The 24,499-nt window shown below is 42.7% G+C and overlaps 1 protein-coding gene across 2 annotated transcripts in view; it reads right to left on the bottom strand.

The window, feature by feature from the left end:
* Positions 1-24,499, bottom strand: part of IGF2BP3 (insulin like growth factor 2 mRNA binding protein 3) — a 161,885-nt gene that overhangs the window by 52,729 nt on the left and 84,657 nt on the right. For both annotated transcript variants that reach the window (XM_067562069.1, XM_067562068.1), the window contains 5 exons: positions 23,680-23,731; positions 23,518-23,581; positions 11,154-11,438; positions 8,340-8,474; positions 7,125-7,247 (listed from right to left, as the gene is read on the bottom strand). In XM_067562069.1, the coding sequence (XP_067418170.1) occupies positions 7,125-7,247; positions 8,340-8,474; positions 11,154-11,438; positions 23,518-23,581; positions 23,680-23,731 (659 nt within the window). The remainder of the gene's footprint in view (positions 1-7,124; positions 7,248-8,339; positions 8,475-11,153; positions 11,439-23,517; positions 23,582-23,679; positions 23,732-24,499) is intronic.

Here is a 24,499-nt window from a genome sequence, read left to right as displayed (position 1 = left end):
AGATTGTATGTTCCATCATTCATTCTGCAACAGAGATGAAAAGTCTAAGAGAAACCCAAAAGGGCCTGGGTCCTGTCAAGGCAAAAGGCAAGAGCTCTTAACATCCAATATGAGTGAGGCTTGGGGTAAAATACTGGTTGGTGAACCTCTTGGTTAATGTGGAATTCAGAAGAGACTTTAGGAAGGAAGCAAGGATGTGGATATAGAGTCATCTTATTTCAATATAACACTGTGCATGGTAGGTCTGCCATCAAGACTCCAAGCTCCCCTCCCCTTCTGGCTAAAGAAATGGCCACAAGAAATGAAGTCTTAAGGGACAAATGAAGGAGAGAACAATTCTACATAGGTTCAAATGAGGGTTTCTCAAGCACTGAGAATTAAGATGAGGTCCCATGGCAGAGGTGGTTCCTTGACAGGGGGAAAAAGATTGAATAGGCCTTTGATAAATCTTGCGATGGTAAGATGGGCAAAGACTGAACACTTCTATGGAAGCTGTGATGGCAGCTAGGTGAACTTTGATGGTGCTTATCAATAAGCTTGTGATCTTTGGCTCACATCCTTCATTATCTGCTGAAATTAAAGAGAATTCAAGAGAAAGCATAACTTGATGGTAGCACCTAGCCTGAAGTGGTTCCACTTTAGCAGGTAAATTTTCCTGTATGCAATGTTGTTGTAGCCATGTTGGTCTAAGGAATAGCCACACAGACGAAATGCTGTGAGATTGGGGTGGATGACCAATCCCAAATCTGGGAGAGCTGGGGTTATAGTAAGGCAGAAAGGAGGCTTCAGGGACATGCGAATCAGCTCCAGGAATCACACCTGTCTCTGCCATAAAGGCTACTAGTTTCTCTTGTCTCACATTGTTTAGGAATTTGAACAGCAGAGGAACTGGAAGATAAGCATATAACAGGACTCGGAAGCCACGAGATGGCTAGGGGCTCTCCCATGAATTGTGGCCACACCCTCCCCTTGAGCAGAGCGGTCTGCACTTCACATAGGAAGGAGTTTTGAAGAGATCTACCTATGGATAGCCCCAGGTTAGACATCTCTCTTGGAACACTTCATTGTTTAATTCCCATTTGTGGTCGATGCTGAAGCGTCGGCTGAGGCAATCCACCCTGTGTTCTGTAGTCCTGCTAGATAAACTGCTAAGATATGTATGTGGTGTGATATTTACCAGTTTCATAATTTTATTAATTCGGTGCATAAGGACCAGGAACCTGCTCCTTGCCTACTGATGTAATATATCACTGCTCTGTTGTCCGGCTTTATTCTGATTGGGATGTCCTTGATGTATGGTAGGAACTGTTGGCATGTGTAACAGACTGCTCTAAGGAGCCCATTTGCCCTGAGTTGTGAAGTTTTGGAAGCGTGCACCCCACATATCTATGAGGGAGGAGGAATCTGTTGTGATAATCCTGGGAGGAGGCTTTATAAACAGAACTCCAATGCACACCTTTGAGGGTCCTTTCACCAATTCAGACTCGAGGACCTTCTGAGGTACAGAAATCTGCTTGGACACATTGTTTCTGTTGAGGGTGTAAACAGTTCTCAACCAGATTTGAAGACAGAGCGAAGTCTTGCTAATAGAGTCAGGAACATATGGGTTGCCATATGGCCCAGAAGTCGTAGGCAAGTCCTTGCAGTCGTTTGTGGACTCTGTTGTGTTGTTGAAACAAGGTTGGACATTGTGGTAAATTTGTCCCCTTGGTAAATCTGGAGGAAGAGGAGTCCACAGTGGCCCTGATGAAATCTATGCGTTGTGTGGGTATTAGAGTAAATTTCTCCATGTTGAGGCAGAAATCCAGAGAGGGAGACAGATGGTGACTCGCTGATTGCTAGCTATCTTTGAGAAGCAAGTAGCCTTTCAGGAACCAATCTTCCAGGTAAGGAAAGATGATGATGTTCATCTGGAGAAGATAGGCCGCAGCAGCTGACCGAACTTTGGTAAAGACCATTGAGGAGGTGCAGATGTCAAAGGGTAGGATGTGATACTGGTCTCTTCACACCACAAAACACAGGAATCATTTCTGCAGGAGATGAATGACTATATGAAAATTAGCATCCTAAAAGTCAAGGAAACAAGCCAATCTCCCAGATCCTCAGAGGGAATTATTGTTGCTAGGGTCACCATCCTGAACCACTGGGCGCGGACAAAGGTGTTTAAAGTCTTGAAGTCCAGAATTGGTCTCCACTCACTGTTTATCTTCAGGACAAAAAATTACTGAGAATACAACTCTTTCCAGTGATGTTCAATGGAACAGGTTCGATCATGCCCAGAGCTAGAAGGAATTGTACCTCCTTTCTTAAGAGAGCTTTGTGAGAGGGTTCCATGAAGTAGGATGGGGAGAGGAGGTGGTAAGGAGTTGAACTGGATGGAACAGCCTGCAGAAATCACTTCCAGGATCCAGCTGCCTGAGGTGATGAACTCCCAGGAATATAGGAAATGGAAGAGATGCTCCCCAAAAGGGTGGGACGGCAATAGGTGCAACCTAGGATCCGAAGTGGGAGATAGTTTGTGATCCTCGACCAATGGGTCAAAAAAGACATTTTGAAATCATTGCTGGCTGGGAGGTTTCTGAGGAGGGACGTTTCTTAGGAATCTGGGCTCCATCGTGGAGTTCAGCCAGCCTCATGGTCTGGTAGTGAAGTGGGTGAGGTCATTGAGCTGTCTATGACCCGCTGTATTTTCTTTTTGTCACAAATATATAGATGCCCAGAGATCACAGTGTCACCTGGAAAGCTTGGAGAGAATTGAGGGACTCGTCCACGGCATCATTAAACAACTTGGGGCCTTTGAAAGAAAGGTCCTTGATCGTATTTTGTACCTCCTGGGGGAGGCCACAAAACTGTAGCCAGGAAGCTCAGCACATGACTACTCCCATTGCCATGGAACATGCAACTATGTCGGTGGCATCAAACAAGGCCTGGAAAGATGCCTTGGTGACGGTCTGTCCCTCTGTAATGAGGGCCTGAAATTGTTCTCTCTGCTTCTGACAGGTGTTCAATAAAAATGAAAATTTTGACTAGACTGTGAAGTCACACTTTGCTATCAGTGCTTGATAATTGGCATTCTGAACTGCAAGTAGGACAAGGAGTAGTTCTTACTGCCCAGTAGGTCCAATCATTTTAGCTGTTTATCAGATGATGTTGAATGGAACCAATGTTGCCTGTTCTGTTAGTTGGCAGCCTCTCCCAACAAAGATGGAGGTGGATAGGATAAAAAAAAGTACTCAGCCTTTAGGAGGAATGTAATACTTCTTGTCAGCTTATTTACATGTAGCTGGGACAATGGCTGGAGTTTGCCATATCATGCATGCTGTGGTAAGCAAATCTTCACTGATGGGCAAGACAATCCCGGCCCTGTGGAAGTGAATGAAGAATATCCAACAAAAATGTCCTTTAATGGGATTTGTAAGGTGTCTGCTACTCTTTTTATGAGTTTTTGAAAAGTCTGGAAGTCATCAGGATAAGATGGCGGGGGAGGCATGACAGCTTCATCTGGTGGTGAGGAGAATTTGTGGGAAGATGGTGCTTATTCTTCTTCCACTGCTTCCTGCTCTGGAGGACGTATCTTAGGGCAGGACCTGAGGCATCAGTTGACGTGAAGTCTTATGGGATGGTACCCTGTAGAAGGGTCGCCATAAGGACTCCACAGATTCCAGTAAGCCCACAGTGATGGAGCATAAGGGAATGGGGCAGGACCCCAAGTTTGCCCTTGCCAGGGTAACCAGGTGTTCTTCCTGCTATGAGCCCCTTCTGCAGTGTAAACCTCTAGGAAGGGAGGTTGGAAGGTGGAGGAACCTTGTACAGACCTCTAAGACCTGCATGTCCGTTGTTACAGAGGTTAGACAGGGAGACTGGTGAGGTGGTGCAGGAGAATGTTGTAATGGTACCAGCTGGAAGTATCTCTCAGTACCCTCAAAGAGTATGTTTGGGGACAGTACAAGAGGGTGAGTCAGTACCAGAAGGAAAGTCACCATTGAAGAAATGGACATAGGGTAAAGTAGGCTCCAGGAGTTGAGTTGGTCCTGGTGAGTACCTCTAAAATGATACTGATTTGGGTTCTTTGAGGATTCAGAGGTTTCCATGAGATAGAAGCCTGGATGATATTGGGGACCCTGGTTGTGTTTCCTCAGGATTAAGAACATCGGGTGATCCTGGAGACTGCACCAAAATAGGTAGGGTATGCTTTTCACTTCTGGCTATGGAAGACAGTACATATAAGGACATGGCCTTGGTTCTGGCTTTTGGAGGCACTGCATCAGGTGCCGATGTCAGACCTGCTCTAGATGCCTTCTCAGTACGCAACATAGCTTCATTAATTGGCACCATGGTCACAGAGTACCAGAGGGAACGGGAGCCTCAGCAATACCCAATATTGGGACATGAGGTATCCTGAGACCCAGATCAAGGATGACTCTTCCCCCTTTCCTTTTCTCGGTCTGAAGAAATGGGACTTTTCTTCTTGGAAGGTCTGGGGAGTACTCAGAGCCCCTCAAGGACTGCTGACCCAGAGGTGGTCAGTGGAACCGATGTACAGGGGGTAACTCGGATCCTGCGGGTCTCACACTCCATAAGTAGGAGTTTAAGTCTGCCCTCCTTCCAACTTTTGAGCTGTTTTTAAATCCTAAGCATTACATTTAGAGGGAATGTGGGTTTCTCCCAAGTAGTGGAGGCAGCTTGAATGTCCGCTGCTGAGGGAAAATGACCTGTGGCAGGTCTGGCAGGGTTGAAGCCCAAACTTTTGGGCACAAAACTGCACTCAAGGCCATGGATGTGGCCCAGGAAAAAAGCCTAGAAGCCCAAAAAGGCAAACGGAGTGGGGAAGGGGAGATTCGCTGGCAGTCAACGGGAGTTACGCAAGCTATGCAGAGTAGGTTGCGTAACTCCCGTCGACTGCTGTGCTTCTCTTCTGCGCGCCATCTTCACTGCACTGCACCGCACCGAAGGGAACCGTGTTCCTGTCGATGCAGCGCTATGCCACTTGAGAAGGAGGATTAATAGCACTGACCTCTGGATCGATTGAGCAGGTCTACACTGACCGCTCAGTCGATCCAGATAGGTCGATCTGATGGCAGCAACTTTGCCGCCATCAGTGTAGATCAGTGTTTCTCAATTATATTTCGCTGTGGCACCCTTGCGTGGCCATGCCATACCCTCCGCCGAAAAGTCCAGGAAATCCTCCCCTTTTCGGCAGCGCGCGATTTCTGTTAATTTCGGCAGCACGGTTCCGCTTTTTTGTGGAACCCTTCAACTCAGCCCGCGGAACTCCAGGGTTACACAGAACACTATTTGAGAAACACTGGTGTACATGTACCCTCTGTCTCAAGTCACAGGCTGCTGGAAAGGCAGTGGCGTGGTGACAGGTCATCCCTTCCCTACACACCCTTGTGCCCGAAACCAGGGTGTCGGTGGTGCAAGCACACACACTGCTGACAAAAATTTCTGACCCATTTTTGATCAGACAGGGACACATCCCCCAGGGACACTACTTGAAGAATTACTACCCCTTCCTGGCCACCCACTGGAACTGCTTTCAAGTGAATCCAAGCCCCTGTGCTCGGGATCCCAAGGGTGTTTCAAGCCTCTGGAGCCTGAACAGAGTCCAGCCTCTGCCCCAATCTAAGGGTCCCTAGGCACGCTGTCAGGGCACAGCCCTTTTATCTGGCACCCCCGAGCACGGGAATCCACTGTGTGAATGCCTGTTCCCCTGGGCATGGAGCTTACCCTTCAGACTCTCCAGTACTTAAACATACCCCTCATTCAGAATGCCAGGCAAAAGGTGTGAACCTTCTGGTTCACAGTTTAACTCTCTAAGGGGCACACAGCAGCAGTTGTGAAGCAGTCAGATATAAACATAGTCAAGTCTAACATCTTTATGCTCTTTACTTAACAGATAAAGCACAGGAGAATACAGTATCATACAAAGCAATAAAACATCCTAAATGCAGTTTCCCTCCCTAGTTCACTCTTCCCTTGGGGGGATCACCTCTGTTCTGTCAGCCAGGCAGGGTCCTCTGCCCCCTTGCCTACACTGCCCCCATAGCAGCTTTCCTCATCTTAATCTGGTGCCAAATGGCTTTCGCTCCCAGTTCTCCCCTGTGAGTCTCCAGCAGGGCTTTATAAGGGTCACAAGCATCTTTTTGTTCTGCTTTTTGGTAATTTTACCAAACATTTTACCCGTCTTATAAAAAAATTGTCGGGTTATCTCTTGCATCTCAAAGACTGTTTTCCGATTCTCCCTCTATAGCAATTATTATTCACTCTCTTATCTTCCTCTCTCTATTTCCCCCCTTTTGTATTACACTTCTTGTATTCCCCTCCTTCATCCAGTTTCTTAATTCACTTCCCTCTTCTCCCTCCTCCTTCAGTGTGTCCACTTCTTTACTGCTTTCACTTCCTTAAACTTATTTAGGAAGAGAAGTTCTCATTCCTCTCACTCACACACACACTCACACTTCCATGACAGAGTATTATTCAGACCTCTCAGCTCATTGCAGCAGTCACTTCCACCCATGGGTGAGACCAGCCAATAGCAAAAAGCAGAGTTCTTCTTTAGACATTTGTCTAAATGAACAAGACTGGTTAACCTAATGCGGTCTAGCTGGTAGAGGCTGATGCAGAGATGGACCTGACCCAGACAAAGAATTGCTACCTAAAATAGTTCAAATAGTGCTGTTCTCTTCACTTTTTTTCAGTTGCTTTTCTCCTTTCCCTTGTTCCAAAGCCCAGTTGATATAGGAGATTTAACCATGTTATCTGAACTCATTTTATACATAGTTCAAAACTAGTCTAGTTTTAAAACATGCTTGCCCGTCCAGCATATATAATAGTTTGAAAAAAGCATTTTAAAAACATGGTCTAAACTAGGGTTCTGTCTAGTCTAGAATACCACTTTTAGACCAGCTCTTGCCTGGTTTACAATGACAAGTCAAATAGTATTTAAATTCAACTAAAATAACAGTTTAATTCCCACTATGGATTTGGGGGGAGTGGAGGGAAGGGAGTCTGAATGGCTGGTATCCCAACCTTTATAATGAACCAAACTTAATATGGTTTACGAAACCCAGGAACTATTTCTGAGGCACTGCACTGTGAGGTTTAGTCCACTGAACACTTACGGAGATATTGTGATTTTAGTATCTGTGTCCTGTTCGATTTTCTTTAGGTTTCTTCCTTCTTTGCCAATAAGACGGCCAACAAAATTGTTGTGCGCTAATATCTTCAAGGGAATTTCTTCTGTACTGTGATAGAAATTACAGAATTCAGACAAGTGGCTCGCTATTAAAAAACAGTTGAAAGAGGCAAGGTTTTAAATGTAATGTCACTTGAATGAATAACCTCAACTGTTTGCTGCAATAATTTAGACAGATAAATATTTATTAACAGATTAAAAAAGAGCTTTCAAAACGGTTTTGAGAAGTACTTTTCACTGTTCACTCCATTAAAAGACTGGGTCTGTTGTCTCTGTAGCGTTCAACATTTAAAAATATTTTGCAACCACAAGGCCCATCTGGTGATAAGAATACAAATTAAGAAATTAGCACTGGAATCAGAGTTCAACATTTAAAAAAAAAAAAATTCTTTAAATGTTTTCAGTGTAATCACTGTTAAAATTAGCCATAAAAACTCAAAAGTTGGCTTGTTTGTTTTGGATTTGTTTTTTTTAAAATGACACACATACTAGATACAAACTTAATAATATCCGCTTCTGAAATGGAGTCCAACCAAGGCAGTGGGTAGTATCTTCTTATATTAAATTTTCCCCTTCTGGAGACCAAAACACAAATTTGCACTTATGTCACTGGCCAGTTCTGCTCTCAGATATAACGGGACCCCCATTCACATATACCTGCTTAACTGGAGGCAAAATTGGACCAAGTAGTATGTAATAAAACACCATTTAAAATTAATTATAGTTCAGCTACTCGATAAGTCACAGACTGAAGTACTAAACATATTGTTGGTAAGCTGATGTGCCTTCACAGAACCCTTTGTGAAAGCTCATACAAAATTGTCCAACAGTATCCTAGCTCTGATTAAAACCTATGAGCTGCTCATGAAAGTTTGAATTTCACTGCAGGTTGCCCCAGTAAAAAAAAAAAAAAAAAAAACCCCAAAACCAAAACACAACCAACCAATGTCTGGAAATGTGTATTTTGAACTAAGCAAAGAGGGTGGCCCTGAAAATTAAATTAAGTTATTTAAGGTAAAAGTTAAATGCTGTTACTGGCCACACAGGAGGAGATTCACCTTCCCGTCGAAAGACAAAGCAAAGAGTACTTCTTTAATGGGACAGGAAATGGGTTTGGAATTTTGCTCTTTACTTTACTTACAATTTGGTATCTTGAGCTTCCTTTTGCATGATCTCCATAATAATTTTACAAGCTGTCGAGCAGCCTTCAGGAGTAGAGTGGATGGTAATTGGTTTCTCAGCGGCACCTGCATTTTCTTTACGATGAATATCAATTCTTGAGGAAAGAAAAAACCATTAGCTGTAAGCATTTATTCTATTGTGGATCTATAATTTCAATGATCAATCCAGTTTGCTTTGAGTTAAGATGAATTTAAAAAAAAATAAATAAAAACCAAGGTTTCATTTGGTGAAATATACAAATATAGTTATTACCACCAAATAAAACTCAACACTCTGTTAATTATTTTCCTTTTAAAAAGATACACATTCTGGTTTTGCTGGATGAGGCTCCACGCTTCAGAAGGTGGATTTTCCGTTCCCCACCAGATTCTATCCAACACATATTTTGGGGAGATTTTTATATAAAATAGAAAAATCAAAATCACTCTCTCAAGTTAGTGAGCACCTATTGCATTCCTCCATGTTTCCTATCATGGAAATTAGAAAGGGAAATGCTGTTAGGTTACCCAGTCCATCCTCCCTACAGTGCAATGAGTGCTTTGTCCTTTTTAATGACCCCAGTGATAGAGTTTTCCAGCACTTTTCTTTAGAGATTATTTTACATCCTACTAATGTTCACCGTCAGGCATATTTCCCTGGTTTGCAACTCTAAATGTTTCTACTCTTAGTGTCATCCCATTTCTTCTACTTATACCCCTTGTACTATCTTAAACATTCACTCTCTCTCCACTATCAGGACCCCGTTCTGCACCACAAATAAAGGGTAACGCCAATCAAGTTAAGAATTACTCATGGCCTGCAGTAAGACAATAGGGCCTTGAGTGTTTGCACCTTTCAAATACCTGCAGACTACACACACTAACTTTGGTGCCAAGCTACCATTTTCTGAAGTCTAACCAGGTGTCAATACCTCCCACCCCCTAAATCATTTGTGCTTCTTTTCTCTAAACTCCCTTCAATTTGTCAACCATTTCTGACATGGACATTTAATTTTGGTTCATGGAGCAGCACTTGGTGCAAAGTCCAAGAAACCAACTGTCAGACAGAGGAAGGTGATATTTCTCTTGTGTATTTCTCCCCAAAGTGACCAAAAGGGCAAACGCCATCCTCGGAAGTCAGATCTGCTTATAGCCATTCCTCTTCTCTCTCTCCTGTCCTTTTCAGAGAACGAGAGTAAGATTATGACTGTGTCATGTAAAGTTTTAGGGGTTTTTTGTTTTTTTTTTGTTTTTTTTTTTAAAAACAGCAGAGGTGCAGGGAAAAGATCGTAGTCACAGAAAGGTCACAGCATGTGCACATGGATGAAAACGAATGTGCTAGGAGAAATTATTTGATTATGTCCTTGTATCTCATTTACTTCCTCTCTGTATGTAGGGATTTATTTTTATTAGGACAGATTCTAATGTCCGTAGGCCCCACTGCTCTAAAATTCCCTGGTCACTTAGAAACCTGCTGAGTGTTTCCTAATCCCTATGTTGGTGTTTTCTTCACAAGAAACATGGGGGGAAAGAGGAGAGGAGGACGATGGGCAGACCTGAAAGCCACAAAAATAAATCCCTCCCACCCCCCAACCTTAGTTAGACAAAAGAGCCTTGACAAGACTTGAGAGCACCCTGAATTGGGCTATAGCTAGCAAATGCATTACTTCCTGAAGACTAACAGATGTTTCACTGTTGTGACCAAAATTGATTCCACAGACCTCCAGATAGTGCTCTGCAAACCACCAATGGTCAATGAACCATAGTTCCAGAATCAGTGTCTTATAGACCATCCAATCTCCAGACAACTACTCTTTGACAAAGGTGCACTTCATACACAGAACTTTATCATTAGAACCAAAACATCCCTGTAATTGGAAACTATTCTATTAGTAGTGCTAGTTTCTCACATTAAGACTGGCAAAGTTAAAATATTGAAGGGACACACACCAAGAACAGAAGGTAGCCCCTGAACACACCTTGTTAATTTGTTTGTTATACACAATTCTTTTAGCTTGCCCTTTTACCACACAAGCCAATTATGAAGCACTGAATGTTTCTAGAGTGACCCTTATTGCCATCTTAGTTGGCAAGGCAACACCCCTCCAGGAGCTGTCTCAACATAAAATACAAACAGCTAATCTCCAAATGACACCTCCAAGGCGGTCGAAATTTAACAGAGATGTCACTTAGCTAATCGACACTTCAAACATTTTGCCAGTATAGTTATACTAGATACCACCTTCTAGTATAGATGCTGCTTATACCAGTTCCCTGAATGAAACATGCTATACTGGCAGAAGGACTTTATTATTGCTGGTCTACCCTAGGACTCTGGTTCCCAATGTGTCATAAAAAAAAAAAGCCCTAACCGACAATATTATACTGACAAAAGTTGCTAGTGTAGATCTGGCTCAAGCATTCCAGAAAGAGAAGACAAGACATAGTACATAATGAAAAACTAGTTTCATATGCTTGTCCCACCAGTAAGCTACATTGTGTTCTATTTGTAAAGCCAAGCTTTTCCCAAAAATATCTTGGAAGACACAAAAAGGGGCAATCATTCCCAGGAGAAAATTTAAGTTTACACATGAGACAAGAAGGAACCGACTGGGTAAGTCTTCAGTGGAAAAAAATTTGCCAGATACAATTTTTGGCTAGTCCACAAATATATTCACCACTCCATTTGCAGGAGAGAGAGGGAAAGAAAATGGGCTTTTGCTGTGTGCCTATGGAGAAAAACAGAAACAAAAGAAAAATTAAAGCCCACCGCACAATTCTGTAGAGTAACCTACTTGGACTGTGTCTGCTTTGTAATATTTCTGATAGTTGCTCCTTCTTTCCCGATAATGGCTCCTACAAACTGCGTGGGAACCAGCATCCTCAGTGGAACATCCGACTGCGGTTTCTGCCTTGTGGCTGCACCAGGTGAGCCTTGTCTTGGAGGACCCCTCTGTCCAAATCCACGTCTCCCCTGTGGATGCTGTTGTGGGGCTGGTTGTGCTGCCATTTCATCTGGGATATATGCAACTTTCAAGGAATAGTTTTCCAGCTGGAATCCGTTTAGTTTTTCTATTGCTCTGTACAGTTGCAGAAAGGAAAAATACAAGAATTATACATGGGACCTTATGAAATTAAAAATAATTCAGTTATGGGCTTCTGCTCATTGTAAATTGCATAAACAAAATTAGAGACTTACACTTACATTAAAAGTTACATTCTGAGGCCTTCTCTATATCAGAGGCACTACAGCAGCATAGCTATGGTACCGTAGTTATGCCACTGTAAACCCATAGCACAGAAACTGGCTACAGAGCACTAGGGGTTTTTCCATCATTGCAGGAACTCCACCTCCCTGAACAAGGGTAGTTAGGTCAACAGAAGCATTCTTCCATCAGCCTAGCTGTGTCTAACACAGGAGGTAAGGTTAGCACAGCTATGGTGCTCAGAGGTGTGGATTTTTCACATTCCTGAGTACCAGATACATCGACCATACTTTTAAATATAGATCAGGCCTTATACAACCTAAGATCCTTGATATACAATTGCACAGAAAAAGCACTCTGCACAAAGTTAAAAATATGCTCATCCCTAGTTTGAGGGTATGTCTACACTCTGGAACCTAAGCCCACATGGCTATGTCAGCACAGCCTCCTAGCGTACACACAACCTGGATGACATTAGCTATGTCACAAGAACCCTTCTTCTGTGGACATAGATGTGTCTACACCAGGTGCAGGGAGGCAGGGGCGGAAGCAACGCAGAATAGTTATGTCAGTAGGGAGTGTAGTTTTGCCACACCCCTTACTGACAAAGCTATGACAACATCATTTAAATGTAGACCAAGCCTGAAGTCAGGTCTACACCGCAAAGTTTTGCCAGCACAGCCAGCAATCAGGAGTGTGAAAAAAAAAGACACCCCTAACCAACATAGCTAAGGCTATGGCTACACTGACAGCGGCAAAGTTGCTGCTGTCAGATTGATTGCTCTGGATCGACTGAGCGTCAGTGAAGTCCCGCTCAGTCGATCCAGAAATCAACATACTAAGACCACCTTCGCAAGTGGTGCAGTGCAGTGAAGAAGAGGAGCAGAGAAGTCAACGGGAGTTACTCAAGTTTTTTGCGTAGCTTGCGTAACTCCCATTGACTGCCGCCGAATCCCGGGGGTAAGTGTAGACAGGGTGTAAGTAAGCAATAAACACCCATTCAAAACTCCATTTAAATACAGCTTATACCGGACTCCTTTTGCTACTATAGCTTATCTCAGGCAGCTTGTTTAACTCTACTGGCTAATTAACTCTTTCTGCCAGTATTAGCCAAGTCTACGCTTGAGGCTCTGCTGGAAAAGCCTTTGCAGTGTAGACTAATCCAAAGAAAAAGAGTGCTTTTTCAAATCAAGTTAGCTAACAGGATTTGAAATACCACTCAGCACCTATTTTAGACCAAGTTTAGCATCTTTACAATCATGTCAGCTAATTATGTTGTAACGTAGTTACAAAATTAGCCAAGAAATTCATTTGGATAGGATCGTAGGTTACAAAACAAACATGAGACACAACATAAAGGTGTTGAAATGCATTTACACTAATTGCTAAAAGGTGTTTCAAATACTCATAACTAAGTGGATTTTTTTAAAAAACACCTTCCCTCTAGTTTACGCAATGCCTTACAGGGATCCACTAATTAACACTGTGCTTCTCCCACAAGGCTCCACTAATTCCCACTTTCCTCCTCATTCTCATTGTTTTTGGACAAAAGGAGGAACAGAGCAATTAAAAGACCATTCCTACCTCTGTTAGATACACATGTAACACTGTGTTATAAAGCATGCAATGAACAGAAGAACTGCCTTACTGGGTCAGACCAATGGTCTGCCTAGCCCAGGATCCTGTCTCTGACAGTGGCCAGTACCAGAGCTTTAGGGGGAATGTCCAGAACAGAGCAGTTGGAGGGATCCACTCAGTCTTTCCCTCCTGGCTTTTGGCAGTCAGACTCTAGGGTCACCTTGGGCATGGACTTGCATCCCTGACCATCTTGGCTAATAGCCATTGATGGACTTATCCCCCATTAACATATCTAGTTCTTTTTTTAACCCAGTTATACTTCTGGCCATCTCAACATCCCATGGTAATGAGTTCCTTAGGTTAATTGGGCACTGTGTGAAAAAGTACTTTCCATTGTTTGTTTTAAACCTGCTGCGTATTAATTTCTTCAGGTAACCCCTGGTTTTTGTATTGTGGGGAAGGGTAACTAACACTTCTCCATGCACTTTTTCCATACCATTCATGACTTTATAGACCTCTATCATGTCATCCCTTAGTCAGCTCTTTCCTAAGATGAACAGCCCTATTCTTTTTAGTCTCTCCTTGTAGGAAGCAAATTCCATACCTTTGATCATTTTTACTGCACTTCTCTGAACCTTTTCCAGTTCCACTATATCTTTTTTGAGATGGCACAACCAGAACTGGACACAGTATTCAAGATGTGAGTGCATCATGGATTTATATAGTGGCATTATGATATTTTCAGACTTATCGTCTATCCTTTTAGTAATAGTTCCTAACATACTGTTACCCTTTTTGAATGTTGCTGCATGTTGAGCTGAAGTTTTCAGAGAACTACCCACAGTGACTCAAGGATTGCTTTTGTGAGTGATAACAGCTTATTTAGAAACCATTATGCGTGTATGGTTGGAATTATTTTTTCCAGTGTGCCTTACTTTGCACTCATCAATGTTGAATTTCATCTACCATTTTGTTTCCCCATTACCCAGAACACATAAAACAAAACAGTTTAATCCATCTTGGGTCAGCCACAACCAGCTGACATTTTAAAAAAGTTTTTTTTCAGCCTGGTCTATTTATAAAACATAGATCAATCTAGCTACATAACTCAAAGGTGTGAAAAATTCACACCCCTGAGAGACATGGAGCTTAGGTCAATGGAAGAATTCGTCAGTCAAATTAGCTATCAGCTTTCGAGGGGGTGTATTTACTACAGCAATGGAAAAACCCCATCTGAATCCCCCCCCCCCCGGCGCTCAAGTGTTTATGCTATAGTGCTGCTAGAGCTCTAGTAGTGTCGTCTACACCAAGTATTGTGCTGTGTTTATATTTGTACTAGTTAATGTGTTGTAAATGCAATGTTCTTTCCCAGTGTAGAAAAGACTTTGGACATGGAAAAACAAACCATCTTTGTGGTGAAAGTATGACAGTGTTGTTCCTTTCCCATTAAAAAAGGAGAGGAACTAAGTTTACTAGGCACACACAAACCCTAACCACCAAAGGTGCCGTCAAATGATTTTCAGGGATTGCACATAGGTGGAAAGTGTCCCCAGTATATAAGACATAGAAAACTGCAGTTCCCACATGCTTAGAAAGTACTTAGGGCATGTGCACACTACAGTCACTGCAGCTATGCCACTCTAGTGCCATAGCATAGATGCTTCCTACACTGATAGGAGTGATTTTTTGGTCTCCATAGTTAATCCATCTCTCCCAGAGGCAGTACTAGACTAACAGAAGAATTCTTCTGTAGATGAGGTGCATTTACACTGGGAGTTAAGACGACCTAACTACAGTGCTCAGGGCATGACATTTTTCACAGCCCTTAGCAACGTAGCTAAGTTGATCTGTTTTTAAGTGTAGACCAGGCCTTAGATTTTAGCAGCTCAATTCCACAAAGATTCCATCTGCACTGAGCATGTTGCACTCTGGGGCTGAGCAGGACTTTCCCTGCAGTTGCAGTTTTGGGGTGTTATGAGCCATGTCAGGTCCAGGCACAATAGCGAGACTACTTCTCCTGTGCTCTCAAAGACCTCCCCCTGCACTGTTATGAGCAATCCTACACCAAACCAGTGCCTAGCTTTCTTACATATGTAGGGAAATAATTCTGCCTGCACCTCAGCTGCATACATAGCACTTCTATAAACCACACGTGACACAGAAGCGATTGCGCATCTGTGTGTGTTTTCAGTGTAATGTTGGCAGGATTTTTCTATTTAATATGTATTTCAGAGCTTATTGCAGTGATTTCATTAAGTCAGCACATAGCTTAAACTCAAAGAAAGTAGTGAGAATTAGCTTTCCAAACTGGAAAGGGGGAGAAAAAAAGATGAATAAACTTAAAAAATGAGTAGGGACCAGAGTGGGAAGAAGTGTACTACAGTACAAGATTTACTTATTTTTACTAATTAAAACAGCAGGAGGTAACCATACCGTGGTCTGGAGGCCCTTACAAACCACTAAAATTCATCTTAAACCCACCTTCTGTAATAAAGCTGCTCCTCTCACAGCCAACCAACTGCCCCACAATTTAAACACCAAATCACACCAGCTAGCTATCATATCTCCGAATTTTTCAGCCACCTCCTCCCCAAATTCCTAGGAGACAAGATGGCCCTTGCAATCTGACCAGAAGATTAACTAATCCAGGTTTCAGTGGACCAAGTGAGGAAGCAAATCGTACACTTCAGAATCTCACTCATGTACAGCAAGGGGACACTAGCACCTTTGTTGATCTCAATGATATCAGTATGGCAGAAGGAAAGAAGTGGGGTCTCAATTCCACTAGAAGCCGCTTCCAGCCAAAGCAAATAAGAAATAATATTTGCAGACGGAAGGGGACAATGGCTATAAAAAAAATCTGATAGGTGAAAATGTTTCCTGTTCATTGCAACACATATACCTAGCGCTATTTGCAGAGTGGACAAAGTGAGATCTGCACACATTCAGAACCTCTCCTATTGGCACACGTGTGACCAGTGCCATTTCAATACACGAACTGAACATGGACATGGAAAAACAAACCATCTTTGTGGTGAAAGTATGACAGTGTTGTTCCTTTCCCATTCACAAACTGAATAAAGCAGTGGTTCCCAACCATTTTGGCTCGAGGGCCACAGATATAATTTTTACTACCCTGAAGGGCCACCAGTCTCTGCCAGCAACCCTCACTTCCCCCTCCCCACTGCAGCCAGACAGAAGGAGTTCAGCGACGAGGCTCTTTGGTCCCCGACTGCAGCAGGGAAACTGCATGCATCCTGTTGCTCCCTCAGCCTCCTGGGCCACATAGTGGCCTGTACTCACATGGTCCGGCATGCCAGACTACGTCTCAGACCATCGCAAATGTGGCTGGCATCAGTATACTCCCCGGCCAGGCACCATCTAGGATACTCACAGTTCCTGCTCAAATACTTACTTCCTTGTCAAGGTGGATGCACTTGTGTCAGATGCTGGTGGGGATGCCATTTGCGGTCCCATGCCCAATGCTGTAATTGGTCTCAGATGCCTCCTACCAAGGGTGGGGAGCACAACTCGGAGTGCTCCCGACACAAGGTCTCTGGTCAAGAGATGAACTGAATCTTCATATCAACATTAAGGAGCTCAGAGCACTCTGGTTTGCATGTAAGGTGTTCTTGCCCCACCTCTCCAACAAAGTTGTGCAGGTCCTCACAGACAACACAGTAACGATGTACTATAGCAACAGGCAATGGGGAGCCAGATCCTCGGCCCTTTGTCAGGAGGCCTTGAGCTTGTGGGATTTCTGCATGAGCCACGACATTCCTCTGGAGGCAAGTACATCTTCTCAGAGACAAGAACGCGCAGGCGGATTGCCTAAGCAGGTACTTCTGCTCTCACCATGAGTGGGTGTTACACCGGAAGTGGCCAACCTCCTCTTCCAAAGGTGGGGAATTCCCCAAGTAGACGTTTTTGTGACAATCGAGAACAGGAAGTGCAACCTCTTCTGCTCTCTTCAGGGACTCAACAGTGCTTCCCTGTCCAATGTCTTTCGCCTGTTATGATTCGGCGGTCTCATGTATGCTTTTCCCCCGATACCTCTGATACACAGAGTACTCATAAAAATCAAGTGGGACAGGGCGCGGGTCATTCTGGTGACCCCGGCACAGCCTCACCAGCATTGGTTCAGGATGCTGATTGAGTTATTGGTGGCCTGCCCTGGGATGCTAATGTTGCAGCCAGACTTTCTTTCCCAGGACCAGGGTTGGCTGCTCCTCCTGGACCTGGCTTCCCTGCACCTGACAGCATGGAGACTGCATGGCTAAGCAGGGAAGAGTGGTACTGCTCAGCCCAGATTCAGAAAGTGCTATTGGTAAGTAGAAAACCCTCCACGAGGGTGCCTTACCTGGCTAAATGGAAGCACTTCACCTGCTGGGCAGTTTGCCAAAACATTTTGCCAACAAAGTCATCGAACCAGGTAATCTTAGATTATCTACTCCACCTGAAACAGGAAGGCTTGGCTTTCTCATCGATTAAGGTGCACCTGCCAGCGATATTGGCCTTTCACCTCCCTGTTCAAGGCAGTATATTTTTTTCCTCACAAGATGGCAGACAGATTTCTCCAGGGCCTGGAGAGGCTTTTCCCTCCGCTATGAGACCCAGTTCCCCAATGAAACCTGAACCTAGTCCTCTCCCAGCTCACGGGATCACCCTTCAAGCCATTGGTTATGGGTTCCCTCACGCACCTGTCATAGAAGGTTGCGTTCCTCATAGCTATCACCTTGGTGAAGCAGGTATCGGAAATTAGGGCTCTAACCTCAGAGCCTCCCTATATGTTTTTTTACAAAGATAAAGTCCAGTTATAGCCACACCCTGTGTTCCTGCCAAAAGTAGTCTCCCATTTCTACGTCAACCAGGACATCTTTCTGCCGGTCTTCTGTCTGAAGCTGCACAACTCCAGTGAAGAGAGACGTCTCCATTCTCTCAACATGAGAAGAGCCTTGGCTTTCTACACTGACAGAACCAAGCCCTTCTGTCGTTCCACACAACTCTTCGTTGCAATTGCTGACCGAATGAAAGGGCATCCAGTGCCATTCCAGCCTATCTCGTCATGGATCACAGCCTTCATTTGGACCTGTTATGAGGATGCAGGGGCAATGCCCCCAACATCCCTGTCAGCCCACTCCACAAGGGCTCAAGTGTTTTCTGTGGCCTTCCTGGCTCATGTACCGATACAGGGTACCTGCAGGGCTGCTACGTGGTCTTCAGTCCATGCTTTTGTGTCTCACCATGCCATCATGCAGCATGCGCAAGACGACGCTGGGTTTGGCAGAGTGGTGCTCCAATCGTCATGTCCATGAACCCCTGCATGCCTCAGGGGGTACTGCTGGTAAGTCATCTAATTCAGAATGGACATGAGCAAGCACTCGAAGAAGAAAGAATGATTACTTACCTTGTAACTGTTGTTCTTTGAGATGTGTTGCTCATGTCCATTTCACAACACACACCCCATCCCCTCAGTTGGAGTTCTGGCAAGAAGGAACTGAGAGGCAGGGGGGCCGGCAGCACTCTACATACGGGCACATACATGCACTGCTGCAGAGAGTCCTGGAGCCGGCCCTATGGGTACCACGAGGGGAAAAATTTCCGGCATGTGGCACACACATACCTAATTCAGAACGAACATGAGCAACATATCTTGAAGAACAGTTACAAAGTAAGTAACCTTTCTTGTAGTGAACCAATTATCCACTGGTGTTCTAAAGCATCAAAGACTATGTGGGTAAGGTATTTCAATCCCTATCCCACCCCATACCTACAATACTAGAAAAATTTTCCATTGGGCGTGTTTGCATCCCAAGACGGATGAAGGTCTTGGATGGTAGCATTTCTTTCGCATACTGGTATTTAAATATGAAAGAGATACTTAAATTTTTCTATGAGTAGTTTTCAACATTAAAAAAAATCAACAAAACACAAAATAGAAATAGAACAGTCAGATTGTAATTGCACAAAACTCAGGATTTTCACTGTTTGGTTCCCATAGCAACCTTAGTTTTGCCCCCTTGCAGCATGTATTGCAATAGTATTTGATATATGATCAAGAACTTCTGCATGACACAGAATGTTACATATGTGCATCTGTCATTAAAAAGGTGTGGTTTCTTTGTGCTATATGTGGTCCAATGTCAGAACAGTGTATTCTAATGCATATATGTGACTCATGAAACAAACATGCTTCAGTGCATCTTTTGGGTGTTAACTACATCTGAAAAGACATATCTCTAAGGTCTAGGCACCACAACCAAAAATTAAAACAGTCAGTCCAAAAACAGAGTCAGCAGCTATTCACCCCCAAGCCAAAGAAAATAACCAACCACAAAATCAAATCCAAACAATACCCTTTCCCCTCCCTCACCCCAAACATTTGCCCATAAAATGATCTTCCTCAGCAAAAGCCTGGGAAAAGAGAGGGGTTATGTAGCATGCCCCGAGGGTCAACAAATGTTGGATATTTTGGACCAATGAGGGAAAGGATAAGAGCAGGGTTTTGGAGTTGAATGCCCCATGTGTTAAATGACCTGCTGGCAGGTCCTCATTTACACAAATGGGCTCCAGCTCCTATGCCGATTGTGGGTTTGGCAATATGGCACAAGGAGAGGTCATCTCTCACTAGGCAGGTCCCAAGTCATTTAGGATCTTATACAGTAAGACAAAATCATTCCCTTCAACTCTACCCTGAAATCAAGGCCCAAGCGTAATTTTTTTGGACTCAGTACAAACTTGTAACACGGGTCCCCTCCCACACACATTCCCATAGGGGTTGCGGCCTGGACCGGGCCCTCAGGGCTTCCGGGCCCTGGTAAAGTGTACCCTTCCCCCTTCTCATGTGGGGGGACGCTGCCTGAAATCAATAAGCAGGGTATGCAATTTACGGAGCATTGGTCTCATATGCTCCCACTGAGATATATCATTGAAGAAGGGCATTCTGCATCAGTATCTGGATTGATTTAAGATGTGTAGCCCCATGTACAATAAGTTGCAGTAGTCCTGTCTTGAGATGGTGAACACAACCATCATGGTAGCTAGGCTTGCAGCATCTGAAAGGAGCAGTCAGAATTTTCTAGCCAGATGAAGATTGGGGGGAAACAAAACAAAAAAAAAAAACCCAACCCAGAACACATTTCTGGTCACCGCTGCTGTACCATAACACCAGTAACAAATAGCAGACAAATCCTCAAACAGAAGGGCAGATTATAATCAATCCTCAGCTTGTCTTGTGATTGCTTCCCCTAGAATACAAGCATCGTCTCCACCTACCAACTCATCCATGCCCCAATCTCACCCAGATACTGGCTAAGCATTTGACAGCACTGGCTACATTAGGTGAGCTGGATACAGAGCTGAGGGACAACTCATGCATCCTCATCAACTGTTCCAAACGGCCCCATATAAACACGGAACAAGAGAGGAGACTAGATGGAATGCCATGCAACTCCAAATGACAACACCTTTAGGGATGAAAAGCAATGACCCAAAACAGCTCTTGGGGAGCACACAACACAGAAGGAATGAGTCCCCCTGACAGGAGCCCTATCCACTATTGCTACCATCCAGAATTTGATGTTCTGCATTTATACAGTATACTGTTTTCAAAGTTCAAAGCATTGCCTCTCTGGAAACTGTTTTCTTCTGGAGGAAAAAAGGCACTAGCCCTTTTTCAGAACTGATACAGGCCAACGTTAAATACAAAGAACATCAAGGCATTTCTGAACTATCTGTTCACATCCTAATGAAAACCACTTGGCCCTATTCCCCACATTTTGATAACACAAAACACAGCCTTAGGCGTTTGTTTCTGAACTAAAACCAAGAGACATTTTATTTCAAAGATAAGGCTTTCAAAGATTCTAAACAACTGTGAATCGTCTCAGTCTTGTATTAGAGCATTACCAAGACACATGCTGTTATATATTGCTGCTAGTACATACTTCAACAAGGCAATACACTATAAAACGCATCTATTGCTCAAGCCAATGGTGCCTCAGCTGAGATGTAACCAGCTTTGTGTAATAGCTTGTAAACCAACCCTACCAAATGACAGCTTTATATTTAGGTGAATTGCAGTAGCCCCTAAACCCCTCAACCAGGACTGAGGCCCCCGTTGTGCAAGGCACTGTATAAAGATATCTGAAGATATGGTCTCTGCTCAAAGCACTTCACAATCTAAGAGATTTTCTAATCCTCAACATAAAACCAATATCAGCTGCTGAGCCCCAGCTGTCATAAGTAGCTTCATAAAGCCCAGTTCTCATTCATGTTCAAACTGACCACCACTATATTAGTGAAATCAAAACTCAATTTTACAGCCATTACTTACCACTTGAACCTATTTCAAGTAGCAAACTTCAGCTGTGCATAGAAATACATCCAAATGAAACTCAACATCAGTCAATAAAAGAGAAAAGCTATGTATACCCTTTCAGTAGTTAATTTTCATGACAGATGCTTCACTAAGCTTTACTTTTTAAACACACACACACACACACACACACACACACACACTTCTGACTACCTCTTGTTTGAGACTACCTCTTCTGCTTGTGGTCTCTAAAAGATGAGAGTTCATATCCAACCTCAGTTAAAGGGCTAGCCTCTGAGATAACACACTTTCTAACAGGAACCATGACTCCCTCTTCGTAATCTGTGAGTCCACATCCATAACACATATTCTCTTCATTCATCTGCTCCTTAGGCATCTATCTAATACAACTAGAGAGAACTATGCTAGACTACACTACAAATTCCACACAACCCTTCATTATTCAAAAGTTCCATCCAATATTCACTTCTGTCTCTTCTCCAAATTTTACATTTGCCTTTAGTTCATCTGCTTCAAATAAGCTATTTTAAATTATTTGTTTTCCTTTCCCCATGCATAACAAAGTCTGTTCCCAATGCACCAGTGACTGGTTGGCTTATCATTGTGTCTACTTGTGATCTTGCAGGCTGGCAACAGATATGAAACATTCACGTCACAGTTTCTAGATCCAGAGCATGGACTACATAATTCCATAGCATATTTTCAGACACATTTTGTTCTAATATTCTCAAAGCCATGCTCTGACATGTGACAAAGTTTAAAATGTGGTTCTAATATATTTTATTCTTTTGGTGATAAACATTCATAAACTTTATTACAAAATCATTAAGACAGAATTTCAATGCAAGAGTACTGAAGATATACTCCTAAAACACAGAAGTTTTGAAAGGTGATAAGAAAATTAAATAGCAAATTCAAGGAGACAATCTGTGGTGCACATCCACTTAAAGGAAAACTGCTTATATCACATGTTCCACAAGTGAAATTAGTTTAGAATACATTAATTAGCAGAAACATTTAAAAAATTCTGGGGAGCAAAAAATGCAATTAGTGAATTATGAGTTGGTGCAAATGTTATATCACGTATGTACTGTAATCAGTAAATCAGTGCATCTCAACTGCTGGTTTTAGTTAGCCACAAGGTGGCAGGAATTTCAAAGTAAAAAGAGCCCAAAATTTCCGGTGGTCTTTTGTACTGTTGTGGTTAAGAAAGGAGAGTGAAAGAGCATGCTTATGCCCCAGATACAAAAATGGAATATCTGAGATGCCTGAAGAAAGACACTCACCCACCCATCTTGGAAAGGAAAATTATACATACCATTAACATGCCCAATTTAATACAAAATTTTAAAACAAAGGCAATCTTCTATCCAGTAAGTGAAATTGTAAAAAATAATTTAAGATTAAATTACATTAGTTATAGATTAAAAGATGCCAAAAAACGGTAGACACAAGGAAGCAAATAAATCAACAAGCAATGAAGGTGAAGTTTAAAAAATCAGAATAATTCTTATATACAAAGAATAAGGCAAATGGGTCATTTCAAGTTACACATTTATTTAAAAACAGCAGTAACTGTCCAACTGACAAAATATTCAAATCTTCAGGGGAGATTTTAACCAAAATTAGCAAAAATTAGGAGAGGGCAATGAAAATGCAGGGGCAAAACCAGGCTCCTAGCATCACTAAGAGTTTTTTAACAATGTTTTCACAAGCCTGATCCAAAGCCCACTGACACTGATAGAAAACAAGGGAATTTACTGGAGGTTGTGGGATTCTGATCAGCTCCTAATAGAAATTAGTGGTGAATAATTTTACCCAATTCTGAATTCACATGCCTTCAGGATTTCAAATATTAAAAAAGCAGAAGAGAAAGTTGGTGTGCAACTGATAGTAAACTGAGGCAAACAGAAGAGAAGCTTTCCTAAAGTGCAATTGATCAGAAGCAAAAATATACATACTACTTTACAGCAAGATATTCTGAGCTCAGATTTATGAGGTAAGCTATAAAAACAAAGTGAACGAATATATACTTACTGTCTAGCCTGGTCCTTATTGGCGTATGTTACATTTACTACTGCAGTCTCTGTGTCAGTGTTCACTAGAGGGGAAAATGCAACAGAAGAAAAAAATTAAGTTCACTTCCCACTCACTTCCCTCTATAAATCTGAAAGCAATTTGAGTTTAGAGCGTGTGTACCTTGCTCACAGTTCTCCACTGTTCCATATTGAGCTAACAAACTATCCAGCACCTATCAAAGGGAAAAGAAGTTGCAAATTTGAGTTTCAAAATTTCTTGACAAAAAGTCACCACCTATCAGTACACCAGAACTTGTAAACAGTAGAATGCATAAAATTCAAAAGAACTTCTCACTTTAGGCTTGTGGATTGAAGATATTCATAGAAGGATGCATGCAGTTTGCTCCTTTTTTCTAACCCACCCAACTTCAAGACTTGCATTTGAAATCTCACATTTGTTTTTTTCCTGGGTCCTCGTCTGCATGGGGAGATTGACAAGAATAATAAGCTATTCTGCAATAGCTACTCTGGTCAGGTTTCCCATGTACATAAGCCCTGGTGACCCATAAGCAGCAATCACTTGACAACAAGCTAGAAGTCACAGCGGCCATGTCTTTTGGAAGAAGGACAGAAGGAGAAACAGGTATGGAGAAAGATTAAGAGAAAGAACCACATTATACAAGGAGTTAATTGGAATTAACTAATGTTTCATTTGGAGCAATCACCTTCTCTTTAAACACAGTGGAAAAATATTGCCAGAATTTTAGAAAAGGGTGAAAAAACAAAATATTCCAGTCAGAGCCAGTTTTCAAATATATTTGAGAAAGTCAGAGGTCTAAGTTGTCATCCCATTTTCCCCCATATCAAAATCATTTAACCTTTTCCTAAATCCAAATTGTTTTAAATTTAATTCCCGCCCCTCCCCATTTAAGAATTTGTTGAATAATAGAAACAACTGTACAGCAGTAACTGGTATAGGCAGCAATCACATTATTATGGTG

This window comes from Emydura macquarii, unplaced genomic scaffold (assembly GCF_026122565.2).
Source record: "Emydura macquarii macquarii isolate MOO-44397 ecotype Brisbane River unplaced genomic scaffold, CSIRO-AGI_Emac_v2 contig_2422, whole genome shotgun sequence".
NCBI lineage: Eukaryota > Metazoa > Chordata > Testudines > Chelidae > Emydura > Emydura macquarii.
Note: the sequence above shows the minus strand (reverse complement) of the source record. Positions and strands in the feature narration are given on the sequence as shown.